Source organism: Brienomyrus brachyistius, chromosome 20, assembly GCF_023856365.1.
Source record: "Brienomyrus brachyistius isolate T26 chromosome 20, BBRACH_0.4, whole genome shotgun sequence".
Taxonomy (NCBI): domain Eukaryota; kingdom Metazoa; phylum Chordata; class Actinopteri; order Osteoglossiformes; family Mormyridae; genus Brienomyrus; species Brienomyrus brachyistius.
Window position 1 is genome coordinate 17,048,341 of NC_064552.1, and position 27,518 is coordinate 17,075,858.

General features: G+C 39.2%; 1 protein-coding gene across 1 annotated transcript; it reads right to left on the minus strand.

Moving 5' to 3' along the window:
- Positions 1-388: 388 nt before the first annotated feature.
- On the minus strand, positions 389-26,743 carry LOC125715417 (tensin-4-like). Its single transcript, XM_048986905.1, has 13 exons — positions 26,597-26,743; positions 23,681-24,056; positions 22,279-22,621; positions 21,473-21,858; positions 21,043-21,129; positions 11,577-11,708; positions 10,036-10,134; positions 7,907-7,984; positions 7,726-7,788; positions 5,320-5,488; positions 4,108-4,176; positions 3,974-4,000; positions 389-3,119 (listed from the first exon to the last, which is right to left on the minus strand). Exons 2-13 carry the CDS (start codon positions 24,015-24,017, stop codon positions 2,960-2,962), a joined length of 1,950 nt encoding a protein of 649 aa, XP_048842862.1. The 5' UTR covers positions 24,018-24,056; positions 26,597-26,743; the 3' UTR covers positions 389-2,959.
- Between the last annotated feature and the right edge of the window lie 775 nt (positions 26,744-27,518).

Sequence of the window (27,518 nt, forward strand, 5' to 3'; positions counted from 1 at the left end):
CATTAACAGTTGTACTGTGTGTTTACCAGTCTGCCCCAATAAACCCTGTCCTGTGGATTTCCATCTCCCTGATCCTGCTTCCCCACACCCTGCTCGCTCGCCCGTTACATGGATCAACAGAATGACGGATATCACCGAAGATTCACCGCGGCAGAAGGAGGATGATCACATCAGTCTGCTGCATGGCATGAGGTGATCAACTGGCTAAATCTACCTGAGGTCCAGGACCACCCCGTAACCCGGGATTTGGCCAGCCGGAGCGAGACTCTTCTACAGAGAATGTCTCCGCCCGGGAACACACACCAGAACAGAGTGTGGTAGAAAAATTATAAATCAACCTCTCTGATAACACAGAGAATCACTTAGAATAAAAGTCTGGAGCTTTCAGTTTGGTGAGTAAAGAAAATCTCTTTTATTCCAGCAATCCAGCAAAGTGCTCCTGTCACACTCTGGCACTCGGTACCAAGTCACCCGGAGCACACAGAGCAACCATTTGATAAACCATAACTCCCAATTCCCAATAAGGACTTTTAAGTCCTGATTGGTCACAAAACACCAACAAACCGAGCTCAAACGTGTAACAAACATAAATTCTCCTGCTCTATTGATTCACCATGGTAGCAAGGTAAAATCCACCCATCTTGCTCAATTTACCAGAATCTGTCTTGTCCTCTAAACTCTACTTGAGATATGTATATAGATATTGATCATATGACATTGAATCACTATTAATGTTTGGGTGTTCCATTGATTAATGATTAACACATTGACGTATTGTCATTGAATTACTGCAAATACATGGTTAGCATATGATTTGTATGATGAACATAATTACTTATACATTTGCACTACCCAGAAACACTAAAACTATGTCACTGCAACTATTTTATAAAGCTATAACTCATTGTGCACCAGTTGGGGGAGCTTCTAATCTCTTCCTGCAGGTGGTTTCTCCCCCCCCCCTTTTTTGTTCCACTGCCTGCCTCTCCAAGGTCCGACCTTTCTTCAGTGTCTGCGGAACTAACTGCAGGCAGCCATTACAAAGCGAGGTCACACAGTATTCAAAACAATCTCTTCTTGCCTAAGGCCTAAGACATAAAAGACCCAATATGCCTCCCCTCCCGAGCTTACCAATATCCAGTCTTGCTTCCACAATAAGAATGGCCTTTAGGAAATGTTTCCAGGTCAAATTTTTTAAGATTCTGAATTTTTTTAAGCTCCGTTATGATAATTTTCATTATTTATTAATCTGTTGATTTTTAATGCTAATAAAATAATTGCTGACTATTTGTCAGACCACTGGTATCCTGCATTTTGTGTTAAAATGTATTTGGACAGTTGCTTGAAACTGACAGAATATGGCAGAAACAAACAGAACCTAGAATAATTTTCACCAGCTGCAACTGCTAAAAAGACAAATAAACAACAAATGAAGACATTTTCAGCAGTTATTTTCTTAGCAGAGATACTAGATTGACTTAACTGAATTTAGATGAACACAAAGATAAATCCCCACATAAAGATTCAATGTAAGATTCATGTTACATTCTGAGCCTTTGGACTACCAAAAGCATACATTATACCTTTATGAAGACACATCACACTAAAACACTGAAACCCTTTGTGATTTATATGATTGAAGAATCAGAATCCCATACAGAATCATAAAAAAAATTGGTTTCGTGTTGTTTAAAAATACTTTTGTTTAATATTTTAACATAATTTTTATCTACATCTTATATTACACGTTGTACACTGCCTCATCAAAAAAAGTCACCATTTCAATTTTTATATAAGAAAATTCTTAAGAGCCAATGATTGGATTATTATTGCAGTAAATAACAGGTTTCAGCTGCCAACAGGTCCTTTAACTTCAACTGGCCCAGTGTGTAACTCCTCTTTTCTTAAACAACCATGTCTGAAAACGTATCCCATGGAAAAGATGTTAGTACATTTAAAAAGGGAAAATTATTGGCCTGCATCAAGAAAAGAAAATAAATAAGGAGATTGGTTAAAGTATTGCAACTGGGTTAAGAAATGTCAAACCCTTTATAAATCCTGAAACGATGGTGATGAACCATCAACTTTGTGGAAAAAAAATGCGGTCTAAAATAACAGATTATTCCTTGATGAATGATTATGACTGGAGATCACTAATACTCTTAGTAAAGTGAAATCATTTTAAAAATCATCAGTAGAACCTATGACTACATTTAATAGTAAAAGAGCACTTCTAAGCACACTGAAAACTTACAGAATTGGGACTAAACAGCTGTGTGACTACAAGAAAAACACTTTTTTGTGAGGCTAACTGGAAAAAAAGACTTCCGGGAAGGGAAACACAAGAAGCGAAGGACCCTTCTGCCTCTGGAGGCAGTGTTACAATCTGGAGTTCTTTCTGTTGGCCTGATCTAGGCTCAGCAACATTAGGCACCAATAAAATGAAGTTAGCCGAGTACCTGAACTTCTGAATGAACAGGTTATCCCATCAATGTATTTTTTCTTCCCTGGCATTACGGGCACATTCCTGGATAACAATGCCAATACTCATCAGGCTCAAATTGTGAGAGAGTGGTTCAGGAAGCATGAGGAATCGTTTTAACACACGATGTGGCCACCACACAGTCCTGACCTTGACCCCATTGAAATAATTTGGGATGTTCTGGAGAAGACTTGGAGTGGTTCAACTTTACACAAGATATTGGCAAAAAATTATGTAAATCTAAACAAAAATACATGTTGAGATGCTGCAAAAGCTCATTGACACAATGCCACAGTGAATGCAAACTGTAATGAAAACTAAAGGCAGTCCAACTAAACTTGATAGTATTTGACTTGTCTTTAGCCAGACAGTGTACTTTTTTCTAGTAATTACAGTGTACTTGTGTAATATCAACTAATCCTGGATATCGTATCAAAAATAATTTAGCATGCAGATTAAGCCTGATTTCCATTTTCGCTATATCATGTTAGAATGAAATTGCTTGATATCAGAAGTGATGATGCCCCGGATCAACTCAACAGCTGAATTTGAAGATTGTAGGGTGTCACATGGAGCAAAAATATGACACATGTTCTCAGCATTTGACTCGTTGCCTTTTGATACAAAGCCAAAAATTCTGAAAAAAAAGAGAGATTCTTAAGGTTTCATGTCTTGTAATACATCAGCAGGATTGTTATTACTATGTACAGTGCCTTCCAAAAGGACTCACTATTTCTAAACATTGTTGTGCAGAGCTTTTCCAAACTTAATTCTTAGATTTTTGAACTGACACACCCAACAATGACAAAGTGGAATCACTTTTTTCTAATACATTAAAAACTAAAATCCCCCATTTACATAAATATGCAGAGCCTTCAGTCAGTATCTGTATAACCTGTCTTAGAAGCATGTCAGCTCTGTAGACCTATGCTTGGGTATTTTCTTCGATTTTCCCTTGCATATCCTTTCTGGTAGACTGGACGGAAAACACTCGCAAACTACAATGTTCTGCCCGGTTTAGTTTTTCTAGGCTTTGTCTAAGCCACTAAAACACATTCAAAAACTTGTTCTGCAGCCGCTCCAGCAATAGTGTGGCTGTGTGCTTCAGGACATGGGCATTGTGAAAAGTAGATCCCAAACCTAGTCCAAGGTTGTGTGGATCAGATTTTCTTCAAAGATTCTTATAATCCACCCTGCACAGTGAATTGGGAGCCTTTATAAAACAGATGTGTTTATCATGCCAAGAGAAATTACCATAGGTGGATTACAGAAGTTCTAGAGACATTAGCAAATAAAATAAGAACTGAGCTAAACTGGTATTGATAATAAAGGCTCTGAATACTTATATAAATAAGGGATTTTGGATATTTAAAATAATGGATTAGTGTGTCACTGATAATCACTCAAATGAGGCCTTTTAATGATGAAAGTAAGATATTACATTGAGATAGAGATTTACACTGGAAGCAGAAAAATAAGAAAATAACTTACATTGCTGATTTGCAGTCCTTTGGCCAACTGTAGAGAAGAATTGTGAAAAAAATATAGGCAATAATAAAGCAATGGCTACAGAGGCAAGACAAGCATGTTTTATAAAAGTATCAAAAAGATATGTTTGATCTTACCTTCTATTGTCAGGATCTTCCCCGCAATAACTCAGTAGATGGCCAGGGTAATATTGTCTAAAGAAGACCCTAGTTGGAAAATTTTATTTGTTAATAAATATCTTAACAGATTTTTAGTGCATTCACTATATAAAGTAAGCTGAATTTACAGTAACAATTGGCAAATGTTTTCTGACAAAAGTTTCCTTGCAGTTATTTCCTAAATTTGATTTTGGAGAACAATCTGTAAGAAATGTTAGAACAATTCCATTCAGTACAGCTATAGTAATAAATTGCTAATTACAAGAATGAGACTAATAATATAATATTCAATCATTTTAACATACACCTATAATGTTTATATTGCTAAAAAAATATCCTCTTAACATGAGTTGGCTCATGTGAGCCTCTTAAGAAGTTAACAAATTTACATTAGATTTAAAACAGAATTTTTAATAAAATAATATTTCCTTACTCAAATGTTCAATTATCAGGGTCAGCATCCTTCTAACCCTGCCCTTCATGCCTTAGGTGTTGCTGGCCAACCTGTTCTCCTCTCTGTCTCTAGTCTTTCAGCCTTAGTGTACTCTTCCCTTTGTCCAATCCACCAAATGTCTCAATATGCAGCTCTAAGAATGTTAACCCTTTGGTCATTTGTATTTATTAGATTTTTGTTCCTGTTTCTTTTCTATTCGTTTTATTTTCCCTATTTTGTGGTTTGTGTTCTGTTTTGGTTTGTGCCTTTTGTGGTTATGTATTACATGTCTTATTATATTCCTAGTGTTAAAATCTGTTTCCTAGTTTCCCTGTTAGTCTCTTAGTCCCATTATGAAGTTAACTAGATCCACTGTTTTCCTGTTTCCCTGCGCCTCACGATTGTTCTCATTGGTCCCGCGCTGTTTTGTTAGCCTAATGTGTATTTAAGTTCCTGCTCCTGCTCTGTTCTCCAGTCTGTCACTGTATGTAGTTGTGTAGGTGAATGCAGTATGTTTGTGTTAGAATCTATTATTGTTTTGTTAATGAATCCCATTTCTTGGAGCGATAAGTGGATCGTTCCCTTTTTCCTGCCGGCACCAAGCCATGCCCTGTGACATTAATGGCTTTTAATAATTCATTCATAAATTCAGATGCATATGTGTATTCATTCATTTATTTATTTGTTTATTTGGCTATTTGTTTATGTCAGTAGCTTTATGTTCAGGCCATTGATTTCAATTCCTTCAGCTTTCTTACTTCCTCTGAATGTCCGTTAGGGTGATGCCTTTTGGTGACACCATCAGATTGACGATTGTTGGTGTAGGTATGTTCTCTTGCTGAAAAATGGCAGATACTGCTTTCTGGAGAGCACAGGGTCCTGTCAGCATCTCTGTGCCCACCGTTCTCAGGTACAGGAAATTACATGCTGAAAACAATATAAAAAGTGTGAAAATGGAAACGTCATGTCATTTATTACTGCAAGGTTCTGGAATTAACAGCATATGATTGACATATTCTGCAACTAATTTATATATTTAACTTTTGGTTTTCCAAAAATTTCTTCAAAACTTAACGGCAACAAAAATGAGGCAATTTTACTGGTTCCAAATCTGCACACAGTTTCAGTATTCCCTGTCCATGGTTTCCCTGTCTCTAGATCACCTCGGGTCGAAAGTCTTACTGTAGTGTGATTTTGGACAGTAGATTCTCCTTTAGTTGTCACATTAGTAACATTCGTCAAACTCATTTTTTCCATTTATGCAGCATTGCCAGGATTCATCATGCCCTCTCAATTCAACACACTCAGGTGCTTGTAAATTATCTGACTACCTCCTGGAGTGACTACTGCAATGCTATTCTAGCTGGCAGTCCTAAAAATCTTCTCAACAGACTAGAAGTCATACAAAACTCGGCTGCCTGTATCATCACTCAAACTAAATCCAGCAATCACATCATCCCAATACTCATTCAACTTCCCCTACCCCATCCCCAACAGGATCAGGTTCCAGATTCTTCTACTTACTTTTAAAGCCTTTTGTAACCTTGTTCCCAGTTATATCCCACTTATATCAAGGTTAATCCTTCTCCCTTTGCTCTTCCACAGCACTCCTACTTAGCGCACTTTTCCACCGCACCAAGTACCATACTTTTGGTATGGTACTTACTCTTTTTCATTGAGTACCCTTACCAAAATTTCCAGTTTCAAAAATTCCAAACCAGCTGGGGTACTTCAGAGTGGGTCTTCAAAATGTATTCACTCTCAAACGGTTATGCAAATAACAATACAAAAACCGTCTTGAAATCAGTTAAAGTAAATAATATTAAAATAGTGTAGCACCCCTAATGTATAAACACTGACATATTTGAGGGGAATGACTAAAATGCACACAAAATGCACCACGGCTCAGTACCGGGCTGCGGCCAGGTGGTTGGAGACCCCTGGTTTAAAAGAATAATCGTATGTGGTGTTTTGGCAAGATTGTCTGTCAATTGTTGAGTAGCAGATTGGTGGAGAGGGGGAGCGCGTGGAAGAACGGCGGACGAAGGAGCGGAGATGGACGGACCAGGAAAAGAACTGGTTTTGAGGATTCGTCACGGGACTTTTCAGCACTGAATATCGTTGAAGAGAGACTCAACAGGTAGTCGGGACTGTGAGTAAGCGGTTGGATTATTCTATTTTTTTTCTTCCTCGCTTCCTGACTGAAACAAGCTCCAATGCACGGGATCAAAATAGTAGCTGCTATAGACTGTTAACCAGTTGAACACGTATGATTTCAAAGTAACTGTCAACTTTCAGTTTTGTTTTTCATCTTTTTAAAAAAATCTTCCCTTTGTGTAATAAATACACGTGATGACAAAAAGCTGGGATTTCTATTTGATTTTGCCAAGTCTAGTTGTAAAAGTATTTCCCAGTTTTAGCTGACTGCCAGTTACCAGGATGCTATTAGCCTGTGGCTTTGCTTTGCACCTGCACCTGTACTATAGTATATGCCTGTTTTATGGACAGTGTAGGAGACAAGGTGAGTACCCTGGTGCAGGGGAGTAGCATGCTGTTTTCGGGAACTCCGGGCATATCTCTGTGAATGCGGTCATCCCTAGATCAAGCCACTATGGCTGTTTAAATGGTCATTCTTTCGTAGCTCTCGCTAGAGCTGCTCCCGGGCCACTGTATGCTTATTAAGGCTTATTGGTGTGCCAACACCTTGAAGTACCAACAGTATGGTGCCTGATGTGGTGAAAACTTACTCCTAATGGTCCTCCAATCTGTTTCAGCACAATGGGTGCCAGGGCCTTCAACCTTGCAACTCCTAAATCATGGAATTCCCTTCCTCTCCATATTCATCTGCTTAACTCCATTGCACCATGTAAATTATGTCTCAAAACTCATCTGTTTAAGCAAGCCTTTTCACTCCCCTGACCTCCATTCACCTCTTCTGCCTTAACTATACTGCTGTTTTATATCAGTGTTTTTATCTGCTATACTATGTTTTATTTTTTGATTATCTTGAGTGTTTTGAAAGGTGCCCGTAAAGAAAATAATGATTACAATATCACCCATCCTCATTTTACCAGTGTTTTTGTTCTTTGTAAATGTTGGGCTTGAGTCATGTTTTTGGCTATTACTTTCACCTGTGTAAAAGACTAATTTGTGAGATTACTCACCAAACTGTTTTGATGACCCTTTTCCTGATTTGTCCTTGCTGCTATTCTCTCTGGTCCTGAAATCTGTAACATGATTCAAGTGTTACAAGTTGTACTCTGGAAATGACAAGCTAAATGCTCAGTTTTACTTTATTATTAAGTAAGTTACAGCTATTCATTTTACATTTTGTTTCATACATACCATGTGTGGGGATGCGCAGTCTGCAGGGTAGTGCATAAGCAGTAACAACATGCTGGTAGACCAGAGCAGATAAGCTACCTGCAGTAGAGCGCAGGGAGTTAGTGTGTTGCTATTTGTTGAAACACGAATAAATTAACCAGATGTGATTTTTTTTTTTTTTTTTTTGAGGTCCCCTCCACTTATACAGATGTTAAACAACCTTAATGAAAACACAATTGATGGAACAACTATATCGAAAGATGTTGCTATAAAATAAATGCCACCAGGAAAAATAATGGCATCTGATCTTTGAAATTTGTTGTTATTGTTATTACAGGTGAAAATATATTTTTTTATGTTAATATGCTTTCACTTAAATGTTTTCCAAATGCCCCTGTTTCGAGTAATATATATTTTATTGTACAACCCCAATTTGAAAAAAGTTGGGACGATGTGCAAATTGTAAATAAAAACAGAATGTAATGATATGGAAATCTCAAACCCATATTTTATTCATAAGAAAACACTGAAAACATATTAAATGTTTAAACTGGGAAAATGTACAATTTTAAGGAAAAAATAAGGTAATTTTGGCAGCAACACATCTCAAAAAAGTTGGGATAAGGCCATGTTTAACACTGTGTGGCATCACCTCTTTTAACAACGTCTGAGGACTGAGGAGATCAGTTGCTCGAGTTTTGGGAGAGGAATGTTGTCCCATTCTTGTCTGATACAGGATTATAGTTGCTCAATTGTCATAGGTCTTCTGTGTCGTAATTTTCGTTATATGACGCGTTGAATGTTCTCAATGGGTGAAAGATTTGGACCGCTGGCAGGCCAGTTCAGTACCCAGACCCTTCTTCTACAAATACATTATGTTGTAATTGATGCCGTGTGTGGTCTGGTATTGTCATTTTGGAAAATGTATGGTCTTCCCTGAAGGAGATGTCATTTGGATGGGAGCATATGTTGCTCTAAATTACAGAATGCAATCCCTGCCCCACAGGGATAGCTGGAAAACAAGCAGGGCAGTGGGGCCCGAGGACTGAGTTTGAGAACCACTGTTCTAGAACCTGGATACAGCTTTCAGTATTGATGGTGCCTTTCCCAGATATGCAAGCTGCCAATGCCTTTGGTACTAACTAACCATTAGAGATGCTGGCTTTTGAACTGAGCGCCGATAACATGCTGGTTGGTCCTTCACCTCTTTAGTCCAGATGAAATGGCATCCCTGGTCTCAAATTTAGATTCGTCTGACCACAGAACGGTTTTCCACTTAGCCATGGTCCATTTTAAATGAGCTTTGACCCAGAGAAGACGTCGGTGATTCTGGATCATGTTCAAATACAACTTCTTCTTTGAATGATACAGTTTTAACTGGCATCATCAAATGGCAGCGTGAATTATGTTCACTGACCATGTTTTCTGGGAATATTCCTGAGCCCATTTAATGTTTTCCATTGCAGAATCATGCCTATATGTGAGGCAGTGCCACCTAAGGACCCAAAGATCACGGGCATCCAGTATGGTTTCTTGGCCTTGTCCTTTACACACAGAGATTTCTCCAAATTCTCTAAATCTTTTGATTATATTATGTACTGCAGATGATGACATTTTCAACCTCTTTGCAATTTTATACTGAAGAACTTTTTTCTGAAATTGCTTCAATATTTGTCGATGCGGTATTAGGGGGATTGTGATCCTCTGCCCATCTTTACTTCTGAGAGACACTGCAACTGTAAGATGCTCTTTTTATACCCATTCATGTTGCCAATTGACCTAATTATTTGCAAATTGTTCCTCCAGCTGTTGGATTTTTGTACCACTAACTTTTCCAGCTTCTTAGTCCCCTCGTCACAACTTTTTTGAGATGTGTTTCTCTCATGAAATTCAAAATGAGCCAGTATTTTTCATTAAATTGCAAAATGTCTCACTTTAAACATTTGATATGTTTTACATGTTGATATGTTATATGTGCATGTGAATAAAATGAAATTTCAGTACCATTGCATTCTGTCATTATTTACAATTTGCACAAAGTCCCACCTTTTATGGAATTGGGGTTGTACACACTGAATGACTACACCCAGGATATTTTCTTCTATTGCCATTCCTCTCCAAACCCAGTGAAAGACCTAATGAGAACTTACCAAAATATGGCTCTTCAGTGGACCCCTTAAGACGAACACCTTTAGCAGATGATTCTATAAGGTAATGTCTCACTAGAGTTGTAGTTTGGATGCTGTCACCTTTAATAAGACAAGCAGTAATTAATAAGACAATATCTTTAGCTAGAAAAGTGTGATTGCTGCTGCACAGCAACAAGCAGGTGCTACAGGTTGTTGATACGGTGTCCCACAACTAACTAACTGTTCAAATCCACAGAAAATAACCAAAATACTAAGGTGTTGATGTGTTACTCAAGGTGCTCGTGAAAGTACAGACGCTCCTCTACTTACAAATGAGTTACGTTCCGAACGGCAGTTTGTGACTTGAAATGTTCGTAAGTCGTTTTTGAACATCATCTTAAGGGTATAAAGTATGCAAGTACAATGAACTAGGATACTGAGAACCCACACCCTATGCTGCTGCAGGGTGGGAGTAGCGACCAGAAGTCATACTAAGCGGAATTGGTGTGCAGAAAGAAAAAATTGATGTTGCGGACAGAAAACGGGAGCTCAAGGAACATAATTTGGGTTTACAGTCCTCTTCGTTCGTATGTCTGAAAATTCGTAAATTGAAAGTTTGCAATTATTTGCAAGCATTTGTATTTCTAGGTGGTTGCTAAGGTGTTGCTAAGTATATAATGTGGGTGCTAGGGTTTTGATATGGTGTTGCTAGGTAGTTGGTAAGGTTTTGCTAGGGTAGTTAAGCTGGTTGCTATGGTGATCCTAGGTCCTTGTTAAGATAGTTGCTAAGTTTGTACGTGGTTTGTAGGGTATTGCTATGTGATTGCTAAGGTATATAAACTGGTTGGTAGGATGTTGCTAGGTGATTACTAGGGTAGCTATGATGGTTGCTCTTTCACTCTATGAAGTATGGTGCTTGAGGCATTGGTAGTGACTGAGTGGGAGGATGTCAGTCAAGGGGAGGATGGCAGGAGGAGGAGAACAGGGGGAAAAGGATGAGTGTAGGTGAATTTCTCTTTGGCTTTTGCATGACCAGGTCTGAGGTATCCTCTGGAGTTTGGTGGCAAAGGAAAGAGAAATTGATCAAGTGGCAGGCCTTTGATTCAGAAATCCCACGCTATCCTATGTGACCATAAAACAACAAAAAAGTGAATGGAGAATGAATGAGTGTATCCAAAAGACGTATATAAGTACAGCTGTCGGGCAAGTGGAAGTTGGTTTGATGTTGATCCGCAATCACTTTAGCAATTAATTTCAGGTTTCATTCCTTTGGGTACCCAAGTTTCCTTCTGCAGTCTGATGAATTGATGTCTCTAAAGTGCCCATAATGTGTGATTGTGTGAGTGTGCACTTGTATCTGCCCATGATGGACCAGCATCTTCTCCTGGCTCCCTACTCTGCCTGGCATAAACTTCAGACCACATCATGACCCTGCACTGGATAAGCAGTAGCTTTCTCAATTTGAAATCAATTGCTAATAAATATATAGTTTTGTATCTGCATGTGTAATTACTTTGGTTATTTAGCAGTTACGATTTAAAAATGTCCACAGGAGGTCTTACCCAATTGGCAGGTAGATTGGAGGTTTGAATAATTCTCATCAACTTTCAAGGCGAGTCCAAAGGAACCTTTAAAAGAGGTGCTGTTCCGTACTACAAAGGAGCCCGGCTTCTGATCTTGCAGGAGGAAATCCGCTTTAAAATCAGACAAACCAAATATCAATGTCAATAACGTAAATGTTATGGTGAAATCCAATACAGAATGAGATTTTAACACAACATTTTACTGTGATGTGTGTTTAAAACTGCTTAATCGTATTGAATATTTAGGTACAACCTTTTCAACTTATATGTTTCTATTTATTTCCCTTTAAAAACATTAGTATAAGTCAGTATTTCTCCTTTTTCTGCTTCCTCTAGTTGTGTTCCTGCACACTGTTCCTTGTTCCTGCGTTTTAGGCATATCTTTCACTCCAAGAAATCAACTGACTGCAACTACTGATCAGCCTAACTTACCAAGTGCCTATACCTGTTCCTCATTGATTACCTCTTATCCAGTGTTTTGAAGTCTTGTTTTGCTAGCAGCCAGTTGCCAGATTGTCTTGTGCTTCTGACAGGCACTCATGGCAGTATGTATGTATGTATGTATGTTTGTATCTATGTATGTATGTATGTTTGTATCTATGTATGTATGTATGTATGTATGTATGGTACAGCTGTTTCTAGCACTTTTGGACATTCATATCAGAGTACTTGTAATTTGTGCTATGATTATAAAGTTAAATCTTAAAGTGTGTTGAATGTCAACACATCACCACTGCGGTAAATTACATTAGCTTTACAATACTACCTGAAAAAAGTGGTCAGATCTGAAAATTGAGAGAATGACATGAATTGCTGTGCCCTGAGCCAGCGTAATTGCAACAACTGGGAGCAAACCCACATCTTCACCCTCATATTTCAGCATTTGTATAGCATCTATAATAGGGGATGCATTATTTTCCAGTGAGGTACCAGACCAGGTGAGAAATACTGATGTGGTACATGAAGCTCAAAACAAACAAATTATAATGTCATGTCAGTATCACTGATAATTTGTACATTAATAGAATGACCTGGCTCTTGACTGAAAAGTACACTACATAGACAAAGTTACTTGGACACCTGTAGTAATTACAGGAATTGGCCACATAAGCCACACCCATTTCTGACATACAGGTGTTTAATTAAGCATACAGCCAATCTCCAGTATCAAACAATGGTTGCAGAATGGCTGGTCATACAGAATAGGTTAGTCAATCTAGCACCGTCATTGGACGGACACTTTTCCAAAAAGTCAGTTCTTCACTTTTCTGTCCTGCTAGAGCTGCCCTAGTCAACTGCAAGTGAAGTGATTGTAAAGTGGAAACTTCTTGGAGCTTGAAGCTTGAAGTTCAGCTGTGATGTGTTTGGCCACACAAGCTCACAGAAAAGGCTCTGATCATCCAGTATCAAAACCCAACCTGTATGGCAGTAATTCACACCAGCAACGTTCCAGCCTCTAATGGAAAGCCTTCCCAGAAGAGTATAGGTTGTTATAGCAACAAAGAGTTGGCCAGCTTCATATTAATACCCTTTGATTCAGAGTGAGATGATGGACAAAATGGTTTCCTAATACTTTTTCCATATAGTGTAGCTTAATTAGCACTCATTTCATTGTCTGCTTATGCTGTTGAATGCTATACTGTTGTGCATTTAATAAACTTTGATTTGATTTGAGGTGCCCTTATTACAATGTTATTGCAGTTGATTGCCTCAATTATATTAGGAAAATTTGACTTCACCACAAATGTGGAAGCAAAACAGACAAAATACCAAACAGACTGAACAAAATTCAGACATTACACACAGTGCAAACAGTAAACAAATTAGTAAAAGTAATCTTGGTTTTCCAGGAAAATTCATTCCCCACTAATAATTCCATTCACGTAGTCACTAGCAAGAATGCCATTTATAAGTTGATCCATGCATACGAATGTCTGATGCCTAATTCACATTGAGTGCGATTTTTGACAATTACATATATTTTTAATTCATGGAAAGACATGACAAGACATTCAAGGATCTCCTGAATCCCACTGATATGCCTTCCTTGGAGGAAGTACAGTTTGAAGACTCTAAAGGGGGACCATCTCTAATGGTGCGGTCACTGAAGTAGTCAAAAGACTGTCAAAAAAGTAGTCAGTGGTAAGGCTCCAGGGGTGGATGATATTTGCCCTGAATTCTTGAAAGTTTGTGATGTCATTAGGCTGTCTTGGATGACACACCTTTTCAACACTGCATGGACGTTGGGGACGACACTGCTCAACCTCCCTGGTAAGATCTATGCCAGGGTGCTGGAGAGGAGGGTCCACCTGTTGGTCGACCCTCAGATCCAGGAGGAACAATGCGGATTCCGTCTTTGCCACAGAACACTGGACCAGCTCTCCACACTCACAAGGATACTGGAGGGTTCATGGGAGTTTGCCCAACCAGTCTACATCTGTTTTGTGGACTTGGGAAAAGCACAAAATCGTGTCCCTTGGGGGGTCCTGTGGGGGGTGCTTCAGGAGTGTAGGGTACAGGGTTAATGTACAGACGGAACGAGAACTTTGTTCACACTACCAGTAGTAAGTCAGACTCATTTTCAGTGGGTGTTGGACTCCACTAGGACTGCCCTTTGTCACTCATTCTCTTCATAACTATTACTAGACAGAATTTACAGAATTTCTAGAGGTAGCCAAGGACTGGAGGAAGTCTGGTTTGTTGGGGGTGGTTTGCCGCTGATCGTGAGCCGGCCGAGTCTGAGACCATGGTTCTCATCCAGAAAATGGTGAATTGCCTTCTCCAGGTAAGGGAGGAGTTGCCTATTTTAAGTGTAGGAGTTTAAGTATCTTGGGGTCTTATTCACGAGTGAGGGAATAAGGGAGCGGGAGATCGACAGGGATTGGTGCAGCATCGGCAGTAATTGCGGTTGAGGAGCTCAGACAATCAAGGGGCTCGAATTAGAGCCACTGCTCCTCCGCATCAAAAGAAGCCAGTTGAGATGGTTAAGGCATCTGTCTACAATACGATGGCTCCCTGGGGAGGTGTTTCAGGCATGTCCAACCGAGAGGAGGGTCCAGGGTAGGCCCAGGACACACTTGAGAGATTATTTCTCTCAACTAGCTTGGGAATGCCTTGGTATTCCCCAGGTAGAACTGGAGGAGGTAGTTGGTGAGAGGGAGGTCTGGGCATCCCAGTTCAGACTACTGCCCTTGCAATCCAGCCCTGGATAAGTGGCAGAAAATGGATGGCAGGATGGATGGATGGATGGATGGATAAAATACATTCCAGTTCATGTTTTAGTAATTACTGTTTTTTCTTTTACTTGAGTCTACTTCATTCTAAGGTACTTTTCCCATATTTTTGTTGTTCACAACATAAACCTTCAGGGCAGCACAAGGACTCAGCCGTCACTGAAGGCAGAACCGGACAGTCCTAAGGGTCTAGACACTCTGGCCCATGTCTGGCCAAAGTTCAGGCTTTGTCACATGCTCCCCTTGTCCTGCACAGCCTCCTGCTGATTGACCCAAGGTGCCTGTTGAGATCCTGATTTCCACTGCTTCGTCTTCTTGCCAGCTAGCCATGGTATTTTACCTCCAGACAACATCTACTGTCTCAGCTGGACAGCCAAAGTTGGTATCCCAACCCAGGTCATCTTCAACTCTGAACTTGGACACTGATGGGCCCAGCCCTGTTTTAAAGGTTTCTGACAGCTAAGTTGTCCACACTATTCTGAATGCTAGGGCCTCATTCACCAGAGCACTGTATAGTTGTGAGTGGCTGATATTTAGTACTTGACCTGCAGCCCAGGGTAAGGATGTCACGTCCCAAAAGGCCGTACTGAGAAGTTCTATAACCTCGTCGGCCATCTCTTTCATCTTGTGCCTGCCATGCCTGCTCTGCCTGTACCTGCCTGCCCATCCTGCTCGGCGTTCCTGCTCCCCATCTTGCACCTCCTCATAAAGCTAATTTTTCTGGGTTACAACCCTGCTGGAATGTCGACCCTGACTATGCCTCCTGCCTTATGATTTGGATTCTGTTTGCTTGGCTTGTTAATAAAACCCTCGATCTCCAGCATCTGGGTCCTCCTCTGTTCCTTGTCTCCCAATCGTGACAGAAGATGCTATGTTTTGCTCCATACCATCGGTGCTGCGTTTTTTGCAGTCCTTGCTTGACTGTGGTAGATCTACATCTATTGTGGAGGTCTATGTAGCAGTTATTTCAGGTAGTCACACTTTTGTTGATAGCATTATGGTGGGCAATCAATCCTTGATCAGCAATTTTATGTAGGGGGCAAGCATCTCCACCTCATAGTAGTCTTTGCCTTTGGTTTTGGTGGTACTCCGACAGACTCCTTTCGAATCCCTACTAAGCACAGGGCTTAAGTGATTGTTGTTGAAGGTGGCTTTTCTCCTCACAATTACTTCCACTAAGTATCAGTGATATACAGTTGTGTTCAAAATAATAGCAGTCTGACATCACTAACCTGATCCATCACTGGTTTTGGTAGAAAGTCATTTTCTACCTTTTTCTATATGGCAAATTATTTGCTAGTAGGTGTCGTAGAATAATAGAAAACCAATAGACATGACATGCATGCTGCTGGTTCTGTGTAACTGAACCATTAATTGAAAGAGGCGTGTTCAAATTAATAGCAGTGTGAAGCTAAATTAGTAAGGTAATTCGATCTGTGAAAAAACAGGTGTCAATTACAGCCCTTATTTAAGGAAGGAAGGGAGCAAATGTTGTACATGCTGGTTATAGTGCATTTCTCTCAGAAAACCTCAGTAAAATGGGTCGTTCCAGACATTGTTCAGAAGAGCAGCGTACTTTGATTAAAAAGTTGATTGGAGAGGAGAAGACATATAAAGAAGAGCAGAAATTGATAGGCTGTTCAGCTAAAATGATCTCTAATGCTTTAAAATGGCAACCAAAACCTGAAAGCCGTGGAAGAAAAAGGAAAACTACCAATCGGATGGATCGGAGAAAAGCCAAGATGGCAAAGACTCAGCCAATGATCAGCTCCAGGAAGATCAAAGAAAATCTAAAGTTATCTGTGAACACTGTAACAATTAGAAAAGGCCTATGTGAAGCCAAGCTACTGGCAAGAAGCCCTCGCAAAGTCCCATTGCTGAAAGAAAGACACGTACTGAAGAGGTTACGATTTGCCAAAGAACACATTTACTGGCCTAAGGAGAAATGGCGCAACATTTTGTGGACTGATGAAAGCAAGATTGTTCTTTTTGGGTCTAGGGGCTGCAGACAGTTTGTCAGACGTTCCCCAAACACTGAATTCAAGCCACAGTACACTGTGAAGACAGCGAAGCATAGTGGTGCAAGCATCATGATATGGGCGTGTTTCTCATACTATGGTGTTGGGCCTATTTATCGCATACCAGGGATCATGGATCAATTTGAGTACATTAAAATACTTGAGGAGGTCACGGTGCCGTATGCCGAAGAGGAAAGGTCCTTGAAATGGTTGTTTCAGCAAGACAACGACCCCAAACACACTTGTAAAAGAGCAACATCTTGGTTCCAGACCAACAAGATTGATGTTATGGAGTGACCAGCCCAATCCCCGGACCTTAATCCAATAGAAAACTTGTGGGGTGACATGCTGTGTCTGAGGCAAAACCAAGAAATGCTGAAGAACTGTGGATCATCCTGGACAGGAATACCTGTTCACAGATGCCAGAAGTTGGTCGACTCCATGCAGGACAGATGTGCAGCAGTTCTCAGAAACCATGGTTATACAACTAAATGTTATTTCTGTGATTCAAAGGGAAGCTAAGTCTTGCGTTTTTTTCGGTTTACACAGTGAATGTTTGAGTTCGTAAAGAATAATGCAGATACTGCTATTTTTTGAACAGCCTAATATTCCTTTTTCTTCAATTTTTCTAAAGGATTAACACAAATTTGATCATTTTTCTTCATGTTTTGATTAGGAATAGAATGTACAGTGTTCCCTGTGTAGAAATAAAAGTTATTATAAGGACTTTGGGCTTTATTCACTTTTTTATTCACACTGCTATCATTCTGAACACAACCGTACATGCCCTTCTGTTGAGTCAGTCCTGCCTGCAGTTGATGCCTGGAGATTGAGGGGTCCAACCCTTCTTTCTTGCCTAAGGTTTTGCCACTGCAATATTCTAATCTACCCATAGTCCTATTGGCTTACTATTCTGCACCATTTCAGGAGGTCCATGAAAAACCACATGTTCCCTGTTCAACCAGCTGTTTGTCTGTTTCAGGGGTAACAATGTGGAAGCTATCATCTCTATGCAGCAGTTCTTCTGCTGGATCATCAAGGTCATCTTTAAGGCGTTGAATGTTAGTGGCCAGCCCTTGGCAGTGCTGATGATGAGTGTTCCTATGTCCTGAGCTGCACTCAGAGGTGTCTACATGGTGCAGTTACTTGGTGCTCACTCTGCTACATTATACAGGGTAAAAGTGGCTGTGCTGCAAATGGTGGAATATGCAGTTTATCAGGCTTTGGTGAGTATTTCCTCATGACTCGTGTTGGTATGAGTTGTCATACTGCCCCTGGCAGTTGGGAGGAATGAAAGAGAATGTAACCATGATTCTATAAATTCCAGATGATCATCAGAGTTGTCTGTGACTCGGAATCTGTGAGAAGATTATTTAAGAATAGAGTGTTTCATACAAATTCGGCCCATCAAGCTTGTTTGAGGAGAACTTAACTAATAGCTCAGAGTTGTTAAAATCTTATCTAGCTCTGATTTAAAGGAACCCAGGGTTTTAGCTTATGTTACACTAACAAGGAGACTATTTCATACTCTAACTACACGCTGTGTAAAGAAGTGCTTTCTCAAATACCGTTTAAAATGTTCTTCCACTAATTTCCACTTATGGCCACGAGTTCTAGTATTCAAACTAATATTGAAGTAGCCATTTGGCTGAACAGCATCCAGACCTGTTAGAACTTAAGTATACCTGGATCATGTCCCCCCTTAGTCTCATTTGTCGAGGCTGAACAGATTCAGTTCAGCCAACCTCTCTTCATAAGACATTCATCTAAGACCAGGAATCATTCTTGTAGCCCTATGTTGCACCCTTTCCAAGGCCTTTTTATGGTATGGTGACCAACACTGCACACAATATTCTACGTGGGGTCTTACCAAGGAATTGTATAATCACACCTCCCTTGAATTAAACTCCACACACCTGGAGATGTAACCCAACATCCTATTGGCCTTTTTAATTGCTTCCCCACACTGGCGAGGGTGGGACGTAGAAGCATCAACATACACACCGAGGTCTTTCTCATAATCAGCTGCCTTTATTTCAGTGGAACGCATAAAATATCTGTACTTTATATATCTGCTCCCTGCATGGATTACCTTACATTTATCTACGTTAAATTTCATCTGGCAGGTATCAGCCCAGTCGCTAATTAAATCATGTCATGGGCATTTATAAAGGGGCGGTCCCATGCCATGCCAGACCAGTTTGACCTTTTAGCTATTCACTTCTTGTCATACATGCAGGTGCACTGATGTAATCTAGTCTTTCTTCCGCCTCCAACAGTCATGTGGAATTCATAGAACCATAGTCACATAACTAGCATTTTCTCAGACAGTCTAATTATATGCAACTTATGTGAACTGGAGTGCCTAAGCAGGCATATTTAAACTTGTCAGTGTGCACCCTGAGATGGACTGGTACCCTGTCCAGGGTTAGTTCCTGCCTCGTGCCAATTGCTAAACTATATTGCCAAAAGGACTGGGACACCTGACTTTACACACACATGAACTATAATGACATCCCATTCTTAATACATAGTCTTTAATATGTGGTTGGCCCACCCTTTGCAGCCATAACAGCTTCAGCTCTTCTGGGAAGGCTGTCCACAAGGTTTAGGAGTGTGTTTGTGGGGATTTTTGACCATTCTTCCAGGAGAGCATTTGCAAGGTCAGGCATTGATGTTGGATGAGAAGGTCTGACTCACAGTCTCCACTCTAATTCATCCCAAACATGTTCTACTGGGTTGAGGTCAGGGCTCTGTGCAGACCAGTCAAGTTCCTCCACACCAGACTCGCTCATTCATATCCTTATAGACCTTGCTTTGTGCAGTGGTGCAGTCAGAACAGAAAAGCGTGATTCATCACTCCAGAGAACATGTCTCCACTGCTCCAGAGTCTAGTGGCGGTGTGCTTTACATCACTGCATCCGACGCTTTGCATCGCACTTGGTGATGTAAGGCTTGGTTGCAGCTGCTCGGCCATGAAAACCCATTTCATGAAGTTCTCTACCCACTGTTCATGAGCTAATCTGAAGGTCACACAAGGTTTGGAGGTCTGTAGCTACTGAGTCTGCAGACAGTTGGCAACTATTGCACACTGTGCGCCAAAGCATGCATTGTCTCTGCTTTGTGATTTTACGTGGCCTACCACTTCGTGGTTGAGTTGCCGTTGTTCCCAACCGCTACTGTTTTGTTATAATACCACTAACAGCTGACAGTGGAATAATTAGTAGCGAGGAAATTTCACAAAGGGACTTATTGCACAGGTGGCATCCTATCACAGTACCATGCCTATTGAAGTGATTGGAACACTGAATTCAATGATTTGGAGGGGTGTCCCAATACTTTTGGCAATATAGTGTATATGTGAAGTATAAGTATTATGTTTTATATACTGCTTGTATATATTGTATATAAAGATTACTCAAATAATCGTCAAATTACTCAGTGAATTACTTGGTTACTAATATAATTGATAGTGACAGCCTTAGAGCCCTGCGATGGGCTGGCCCCCCGTCCTGGGTTGGTTCCTGCCTCATGCCCATTGCTTCTGGGATAGGCTCCGGACCCCCCGCGACCAAGTAAGATACGCGGTTTGGAAAATGGATGGATGGACAGCCTTAGATGTTATATTAAAAATAAGAATGGGCTTTGAATACAGTAAGCAGTGTCAACTCTGAAGGTGTGATGAGGTGTTGTGTGCAGAATCTCTGCCGACTTGTCGAGTTTGTGTTCAGTGAAGCAAAACTATACGCATAACAAAATACCATATCATTGGACAGCAGGATTTTCAACGGTTGGAAATATATAATAATATTTCAGATATGGGATACTTAGCTGATAGTGTTGATGCAAAAACTAGAAATTGATGACTGGACAGAGTTCTGAATTCAAACATACAGTGAACATACTCACAAATAAAACATACTCAGTCAATTTCAGTCAGTGGAATCATTAACTCTTTAAACAAAAAAGTGACCACTGTAGCTTGGCATATATGTAAACAATATGGTTTACCGTTTGGCAGGATGAACAGATTGGGCAGTGCCAGAAACTGTAATGTGGTCTATGCATGATAAAAAATGTTGCGCATGCATAATACATGGGAGGTACAATTCGGGCAGATGGTGTGAATCAGGTAGTAACACATACCCTTGCATGGCCCCTGTGACGAAAATTACATCACCACAAAATTCTTACCCTCTTCTCGGGTGATGTGTGGGCGGAACCAGAACTGGGATTTATCCATCACAGACTTTATGGAGGGCTGGTTTCTTTGCAGTAGGACTGAAAAAAGATATAAAAGGGTATTTTCATCAATGTATGCAGGAGACTCATTTAAGTGCCTGAGTGATGGTGACAGCGGTATACTTGATTAGTTATTACACTTAAAGGGCTCTATGAATTGAATTACGGTTAACTTATAACTAATGTAACTTACAGGGTTGTTAATATACTGTATGCATATGAAGACGCAAAAGAAAATAGTTAAGGGATCCTAGAAGTACAGGGCTCTAATTGTTCAAATGTATAAATATTTATTAAGCTGGAGCCCCCAAAAAAGTATTTTAAGCTCGACAGTACAGGAATTTCCAGTTTTGAGTACCAGAAATCTGTATAGTGCTATTACCATGTGGCGACGGGGTAGAACCATCAGAAGATATTTTCTCCAAATTTTGGCTTTCCAGGATGCAGACTGGATGCTCATTCTGAGGATGTGTGGCTTCATCCTTCGTCTCAGGGGCTCCATTAATCAGAACCACAGGGATGTCTGACACAGATCCAGCCACAGAAGATGAGCAACTGTTTGGGTTGGAGGTGCAGATTACTCCGCGACTGCGATGAGGTATCGTGTGCAGAATCTGTGCAGACTTGTCGAGTTTGTGTTCAGAGAAGGATGGTTGGGATCGCCTTGGTGATTGAGGGCGGGAGCTGATGACATCATTGTAAGGTATTGTGGAATCAAAAGTACTGCAATCTGGGCAGTCAGCATCATCACTGAGCAGAGAATGGCAGCTGGATAAAAAAGAAAGTTTTTCTTTTTAATTGAATGACAACTAAACTAGAGTCAGAAGCAACAAAATACTTAAAATAAAACAGCAACAATAAATTACATTTATATAAATATAGGATTTCAAAACTGTCATCAATAAGCCTTTGTCGATATTAGACAGTTTCATTTGGGACGCTGACTGAAAATATCAGGCTCATCAGTAATTTCTTTGGCTCCATATAGGCCAATTCAAACAAAAGAATGAATGAAATCACTAATCTCTATGGGGCAGCTTACTAATATTTAATTGTATATAATACAACAGTTCATATTTAACAGATAGAAACCTTAGAGCCAGAAGCATAACTTAAGGACTTAGTTATATTAAAAAAGAATGGGCAGCCAGTTTTAAGCCTGAGTGTAAAGTAAACAGGAGGACAAACCTGCCAAGAACATAGCTGGTATCTGACTTGGGAGAACAGGAGAGCAATGAACAGCCACTGCCACGACAGCGGCTCAGCAAATGCAGGGAACCGGAAGGAGATGGCACTTCCCAAGAGGCAGATAGGGGAACCTTACTTCTGCTGGATTGGGGAGGCTGTGATAAAGGATGTGAGCCAGAAAAAATCAAGGAAGAATTGGGGGAGCAGCTTGTTCCTGAGGGCAGAGGAATGGGCACACTGCTGGAGGGTGCGGCGACTGAAGGTGAGAGGTGTTGTGTCTGAGAAAAACACCACTTATCCTGGACAGGATGAGGACTGTCTTCCTCAGGTGATGTGTCTGTAGCTATGGATAAGGAGACAGGCAGTGACAAATTGGTATCACGGGATCACACTACAATCATTACTGTTACATTTTGATGTCAATGTCAACTTTATTTATAAAGCACTTTTAAAGCAACGCATATTGACCACAAACCGATAAGCACATTTGTTAAAAAATAAAAAATGATAGTTATATATGGATTCTTATTTTATCCATCAGAAGCTGAGAAACCTTCACAGCTCCGTAAACCAATTCTACACAGCAATCACCATGACTGTAATACAAGGGTGTGTAGTTAAATGCAGTGCGTATATGTGCCTGGAAGCAAAGGAAATTCCGATCAAGCACATGCCTGTTTTGAGTAACACCCAGCTTACAGTCTTATGATGAATACATCAATTTAAACCATCCAAATCAAATAGCATTTTCCAAGATAAGTTTCAGCCTGTTCTGGAATTGCTGTATTTGTAGCCAACTATTCTTAGATATGGGAGGCTCCTACTAATCCGTTTACATAATTGGTCTCTTACTGGCAATGAATCAGTAGACTCACAACACCTTAAGTTCTTAGGTTCCAGCCCATTATTTGGACCAGCTATCCAAAACAGTAACAAGGAGCCCATTATTTGGACCAGCTATCCAAAACAGTAACAAGGAGCCCATTATTTGGACCAGCTATCCAAAACAGTAACAAGGTTGCAGTACAAAATTCATATCTATGAAATTACTAATAAATCGCTATCTTATAATAATATAGCTATATCCATATTTTTATATTACCGTTTCTCCTGATTGCTTTGGAACATTTCCTGAAACATACTTAACATTCTCACAACTCATAGACATTCTGCCTATCATGAATACTAAACCATATTGTTGTGCTACATGTATGAACTGTTTTGAGTCAATGCAGTGTTATGTTTATTTCATGAAATGTGTCAAAATTAATTGAGAAAAGCTACGATATTTTGTCTTAACATTATGTCTTTAAATACCTTACAAAACTTGATTGGCCTGATGAGACACATTATTCAGAAAGGATCAAACATGTGCTTGTTTTCAGGCTGTACGCAGGCCTACCTGTAGAGGGGCTGCTGTCAGGACTCCCACTGATCGCTGAAGGACCGCAGATAGGTTCGAATGTAGGGTCCAGCTCTAGAATCAGCTGATTTAGATTCTCCAGAGATATATCAAGAGTGGGGGAGATTGGATCTGTCTCCCTGTAGTCAGCATGCCTCTGACTTCCAGCCCAGCATTCCGTAGATAATGGATGGGAAAGTGAGTAGGCTGACAAATCATTGACCTTGGCAGGAAGGTGAAGACGCTTTCCAAAACTTTGCACATGTGCCGTTGGGATCGCTTGTGATGTGTTTTGTGATATGGGAGTCATGCACACAAAAGAATCTCTGTTCGCCATATCAAGCTATAACAATATTATAGCAGCAGTTATATAAATCTGAAAAGAAAAAATATATACCTGTGTAGATGTCATATTATAAAAGATTACATTTATATGCATATTTCATTTATATGCACTTTTAATATGGGTTGATAACACAAAGCTGTTGTCTATATTGCATTATAGATGAGAGCTTCATAAAGCATTCATAATACATTATAAACATGGCTAAAATGGATTGTGCCTTTTTAATATTTTGAGACATGTTTATAATGCTTTATGAATGCATTATGATGTGTTATAAATGGGTTCATAGAATCTTATTGACATGATATTCATAGAAAGCGTTATTCATATATCCAGTATTATTATGTTTGACTGTCACAATTTTTCTTATTTCATTATCGTGCCATTTGTTAATCTTGTTAATGCATTTCACAAATGATATATTTATGTGAGTGTGTGCTCCTCCAGTTAATTCTAGTTAACTACATTCACATTCTTTAAAGGCATTCATTTGCCCCTGAATATATCACTATGTACCTAGTAATGTTTTTCCTCAGCCTATTTATGTATTTTTCAAGAGGGGACACTGCAACACAATGGCCACATCATTTTCATTTTCATATTTGCCTTCTCTGGTTTATGTAGTATTATTTTATTTACTAAATTGCTGGTCATTTTTTATATACAAATTTCCTATAAACATTTTATTTATGCTCAGCATTACTCTGATATTTAATGTTAAACTTGATTGAACCTATAAAGCTTTAGAGTGTGCTAACTTTTGTGGGTTTATCTCACACAAACATTAGCTTAAACGTCTCCTAAGCATTTTCCTAAGAAGTGACTCATACTGGTGACATAATAAAATGCATTAAATGTAATTCATAATGGTCATTCTGGCTTTTTTCTGACAAGGTGTGGTTCCTGTTGAGTCATAGATCTAAGGAACATTGCTATGACAATGCCTACTACAGCTTTTATCAATTGCTTTGATACATTTCTCAAATGGCAATTAGAATTTGCAAAACTACAAGTTTAATCCCCACACGATAATGTCACTTCTGCACAGCAGCACATCATTTGTCATTGTTTCACGCAAATTTCTAAATATTTCAGTATATTTATGCAAAGGGTCTTGTGCAATTGTTATCATTTGGCATAATGTTAAGTTGCTTGTTGTCAAAATGGATTATGGAATTTCTCATTGTAATAACACTACACCCAAAACTATAGATGTAAGTCTTTGTAAGCCACCACATGAAGAACAGTTCAGACTGATTCGAGAATATATGCTTTAAATTCCAGTGATACAGCATTTTTGTTTTTTTGACTCCCACAGTATATGATTTTATTGCCATTTTGTGGTTTTTGTGTTAAGCAGTGCTGTGTAACTTGTGCATCTGCATGCGAGTTGCTAATGCAGTTCACACAAAAGCAATATCAAAACTGGTGTCTTTGACATCAGTAATTAGTATCAGTTTGCTAAAGAAAAATGATAAGTCAGTTACAGCGAGGAAGTGCAAAAGGACTATTTTTCAGAATTGTGGAACTCAGGACATTTTGACAATGTGTCATTTGTGTGTATTTTAACTCTTGTAATTATACTTATGCTAAAGGTACTTTTCATTTTAGTGGCACTTACTAATTCATTGATGGAATAATTTGCTTTTGAGACATAATTCTTTTGGGTGAGTTATGGCCTTTTGCAACTTAATCATGGTGTTATTCTATACTCATAAACGAGAAATACTTGTATAGTTGTGAAAATGCAATCGAGGAAAACTGTAATAGTTTTGCCAGCTCTAGTTGCAAAAATAACATATTTAAGATCGGAAATGACCTTAGCTGACTTCTTAACCATAACAGTGCTATGTAACATAACATAACATAACATAACAGTGAATTAAATGGATAAAATCCATAACACGTAAATGGAATATCAGAATTGTAATTTGAGCCTATAGCTACAAATTAGATTACATCGTGTGTTATTACGTTCTTTGCTTTGGATCTTATTTCAGGTGATACTATAGTTTGTTTATAAACATTTATAAAATACTAGTAAATAAAGTACTAATAAATAATTTATTCTGGTTATTCTTTCCATTATTAATATCGGGTAGTTTAAATAACCTGGTTGCCATTTATAAGAAAACGTTACATTCAAAATATGATGTATATAGTTCCGAGGTAAACTTTCTGCCTTTCGGTCGAATGTAAGTCGGAAAAATGATAATAATAATTATTTTCATTATTATAGAACCACTGAAGCCGCGCAAGGTTTTCATGAGCGTCACAAATAAGTCCGTGTGCTTGTTGTTTTCATATAACACACTTAATGGCAGTCCGTTCGTAAGTACAAGTTTTCGGACGTTCTTAACCGGGAAACTGCATGCATATCATGTAGTGCTAAATGAAAGCCTAGCTTGGTCTGTTAACATTCTACTATACTTTTTAACATTGATAGAATGAATGGGAGTAAAATGTTCCATTGAAACTAACATTCAAAATTTCTACTATACAAAGGCTTTCAATAAATGTATTTGTATCAATAAATAATAAGAATGAATAAATAAAGTTTAATTCCTTACCTTATGTTGCCTGAATGAGAAGTCTGCTTCTGTAATATTGAAAGCGTTGATGTTTTCCCTGTGCATGTACAAGTTTAACTAGCATGTAAGTCTTTTACAGAAGCACATACCCATCTCATTGCCAGCCAGTCAGAGATAGGGTCACTATAGCTCTACAGGCACATTCCTGGGTGTAGCCTTTGATGAAATGAGTAAGAGTAACTGAAATGAGTAATTACTTGCGCAATATTACCGTTTTTCTGTAGTTTTCTTTAAAATCTTTGAGGCCATACGTACACTGGCAAAATGTCTAAGCATTTTGAATCTCACGAGTTGCGGCTTTTTGCAGCTTAACCATATTGTTGTGCTATATGCAGTACTGTTTTGAGAAGTACTCAACATTCCATGAAAAATATACATTTTACACAATCTTATATCATTTTGTTTGTGGTTTACTTAAGAACTACAGTTTTTCTCGGTTGCTTTAGCATTTCACAGAAAATATTTAACATTATCAGCCAGTTCAAAAGAACGCAGGTAATGTATTACTAGACTGATGAGATTTTATTCGGCATCTATACAAGCAGAACTGCATAGGAATTTGTTGGTTTTCCCATATGCCATTATGTTCTCTGGGTCAATATCATGAGCGGTCATTTGGGGGTAATGTCCCCCCAAACTCAACAAAGACACTATCTTTTATTTCATTTTAATTCAATTTTTTTAATAAAGGCATTCATTCTAAAACAAGTAAATAAAAATCTCAAATGTGTCACGCTCTGCATTTGCCCCTCCTGTTTCCTGCCCAGTGTGGTCTTAACGCGCCAAGCCTGTTTATCATTTGTCTTACCTATTGTTCCTAGCCTGATGTGATTCACTCCAGCTCCACTCGTTTGTGCTCTCATTAATCCCTAGATAAAATGCTTCTCAGTCCAGTAATTGC